We start from the raw sequence: 3,476 nt of genomic DNA, 5'->3' as shown, positions 1-3,476 counted from the left end.
AATATCATATTATATATAATATAATATAATATCATATTATATATAATATAATATAATATCATATTATATATAATATAATATAATATCATATTATATATAATATAATATAATATCATATTATATATAATATAATATAATATCATATTATATATAATATAATATAATATTATATTATATTATATTATATTATATAATACAATACGTATTATATTATATTATATATTATAATATATATAATATAATACAATACGTATTATATAATATAATAATATATTATTATATTATATATGTTATTTAAAAATAATTTAAGTATAAAAATCAAATATCCGATTTTCTGAGACTTTTATATTTTGATAGTGGCAGCCCGTGAGTCATTTTTAACTCACGTGCTGCGCGATTTCATCACAATCCGATATCCGCTCCATCCAATATCCGGTTTTTTGACAAAAAATTGCTAAAAGATAGATTCAGAGGTAAGAATTTATCGTTTTGAATCATTTTCATTCATTTTTTGTATTTTTTGTTAACGTTTATTTGATTTTTCATTGAAAATATGGTTTTTTTTTTATGGAAACTAGGTTTTTTAAAATCAAATACCTAATTGTTTAAGTTTGTTAACTAAATTTAATTGTTTACATTCAATTAGGTTAAAAATGGGGGATAACAACAAAAACACTTACGAACAACAACTGCAACAACCAAACCCTCATTTGCCAAACCCCCCCTCAATTCAGGATTTGATTGCACAAAATTTGAATGAATTGAGGGGGATTGCAGAAGTATATCGTAGGATCCCTCGTCTAAACCCAATGTTTGATCCTCTCACATCGATCATAAAAAGTATGGAAACCATGACTGAGGAGCATGATGTCGCCCTTTTGTGGCAAGATTCTATGGGGGAAAAATATGCAGATGTCTTGTCGTATAAGGATATCAAGGATCTTGAGATATCCACAGCCGAAATCACCTCATTGTTTGTCAATCCCTGTATCAGTTAGCCCGTAGATCCCCAAATAATAAAACTTTCTATTGAATGGTGCAAAAATGATGGGATTGTGAAAAAATTTTGGGATCGTTGGTGGATGGTTTTTGACAAACCACCCAACAACAATCTTGATATCCCCTTCTATTTTATAAAAAAATTGTATGTTGAGTTTGTTTTACACAAACATGTGAACTACTTTGACATCCAACCTTTCCAGGGTGTAGGTTTAGGTATGCCCCAAAATAGACTTGGGGTAGTCAGAGTAGTCCAGGGCCTGTATGTAATGTCCCCTTCTCATTGATGCTCTTTCCGTGGTCCATTAGCCTATTCCTAAGACCCGTAGGCTAGGTGGAATGAGGAATGAGGGTCTAGCATTGATGAAACAAGGACTTACTATTTTTAGTAAGTCAGGAAATGACCATTCTGGTGTCACTGTCCTACTGAGCTCTCTATGTTTTGCCTCTGGACGTGATGATCATAGTTTTTTGAGCATTAATTCTTGACTTACTATTTTTAGTAAGTGGCTATGTGGCACAATTCTATTTTTGGCAATGGACAAGGTTCTGATTCTGCAACATTTTTTTACGAGAACCAATCCTTTTATTCTTGGGGTTTCCGCACTTGTAGAAAAGATGGCAGGACGTATTGATCAGATAATCGGCCCAGTACTCGACGTATCTTTCCCTCCAGGTAATATGCCTAGAATTTACAATTCCTTGATAGTTAAGGATAACGATACAACTGGTCAGCCAATAAGTGTGACTTGTGAGGTACAACAATTATTAGGAAATAATAAGGTTAGAGCTGTAGCTATGAGTGCTACAGACAGTTTGATTAGAGGAATGAAAGTAATTGATACAGGAGGTCCACTTAGTGTTCAAGTTGGTGAAACTACTCTTGGAAGAATTTTTAATGTTCTTGGGGAACCTGTTGATGACTTAGGTCCTGTAGATTCTCTCACAAGATCTCCTATTCATAGATCTGCTCCCGCCTTTACACAATTGGATACCAGATTTTCAATCTTTGAAACAGGCATTAAAGTAGTGGATCTTTTAGCTCCTTACCGCCGTGGGGGAAAAATTGGATTATTTGGGGGAGTTGGAGTGGGTAAAACAGTGTTAATTATGGAATTAATCAACAACATTGCTAAGGCTCATGGAGGTGTTTCGGTATTTGGCGGAGTAGGAGAACGTACCCGTGAAGGGAATGATCTTTACAAGGAAATGAAAGAATCGGGAGTCATTAATGAACAAAATATATCAGAATCAAAAGTAGCTTTGGTCTATGGTCAGATGAATGAACCACCAGGAGCTCGTATGAGAGTAGGTTTAACTGCTTTAACTATTAGTGGAATGGTCATGCACTTGATTATACACACAAACATAAGAATTTTTCATGATTTTGTTTAGATTTTCTTCTTCTTTTTGGCCAAGGGAGAGTAATCAAATTGGCTTGAAGAAGTTCTAACAAAATACTCTCTTGTTTAAATAAAAATTCAAGAGAAGAAGACATAGAAGTATTAGACTTGATAGAGGAGGGGATGTCAAAAAAGGAGGAGGTTGAAAACCTAAACCTTCTTTAGAAAAGTGTGATGTATCTTTCTCATGAGCCTTAATACATTGTTGCATACATCCTAAAGCATGTCTATTGTATGCATGTTTAGAAGCAAACTAAATGTAGGAAATGGAATCTACACTAACAATGCAAACTAGGAAATATTTCCAAACTCTTTTATTGGGGAAAATCCAATTAGGTTCAACTCTAGCCCTATAGGAGAGTTAAAAATTATGACTCATTTTTATCTTTTTAATTTTGATTGGATATGACTAGAAGTGATTGAATTGAATATGCAAGAACTAGGTTAAATGATGCAAATTTAACAATAATCAACAAATATGGAAATGAGACATAGAGAGGAACTTGTCACTAAAATTTGGAGTTCAAAGTGTCACTCCAGTGTGCTAGGCATCAAAGGCCTGAAGGTGATTTTGTCAACTAAAACTCCAAATTCTAGATCAAGAAGATCTATAAATCATTCCCTCTAAAACTTATCCAAAAAGTGTCAATCACATGTTCAAATTGACATAGTTCGCGAGTTTTTGTCTATTCAAAATCTAGTACGTCTTGGTCTACACTCTATAACTTTGCAACTTTTGACTATCAGATCTATAACCTGCACAGAAAAGAGGGAAAATGTGGTGTTGTATAGGAGTTTTCCTAAGTCAATCCCTAGGTAGGAATTAACCTCCACTACAATTATGATTGATTATAAAATAGAGCTTACGCTTCATAGGGTAAGGCTAAATTAGAAGTAAAAATGTTGGATTGACAATATTATACCTCAAGAAACATAATGGTGGTGATACAATTCCCTTTAGATAAGTCTTCCTAGTGTTTATACAAAAACATGATAAATCGTAACAAAATCCATCATGAAACCATACTTGAAGAGAATGTGTAGCTCAATGCTCCTTATACTCAAATCTGCTCT

The 3,476-nt window shown here is 33.1% G+C and overlaps 1 protein-coding gene across 1 annotated transcript; it reads left to right on the top strand.

Moving 5' to 3' along the window:
- The first annotated feature begins 1,536 nt into the window (after positions 1-1,536).
- On the top strand, positions 1,537-2,394 carry LOC131047796 (ATP synthase subunit beta, chloroplastic-like). The gene has a single exon (XM_057981578.1). The coding sequence runs from the start codon at positions 1,537-1,539 to the stop codon at positions 2,392-2,394; it is 858 nt and encodes a 285-aa protein (XP_057837561.1).
- Positions 2,395-3,476: the final 1,082 nt, after the last annotated feature.

This window comes from Cryptomeria japonica, chromosome 8 (assembly GCF_030272615.1).
Source record: "Cryptomeria japonica chromosome 8, Sugi_1.0, whole genome shotgun sequence".
Taxonomy (NCBI): domain Eukaryota; kingdom Viridiplantae; phylum Streptophyta; class Pinopsida; order Cupressales; family Cupressaceae; genus Cryptomeria; species Cryptomeria japonica.
The sequence above is the reverse complement of the archived record's forward strand: the minus strand, read 5'-3'. Positions and strand labels throughout refer to the sequence as shown.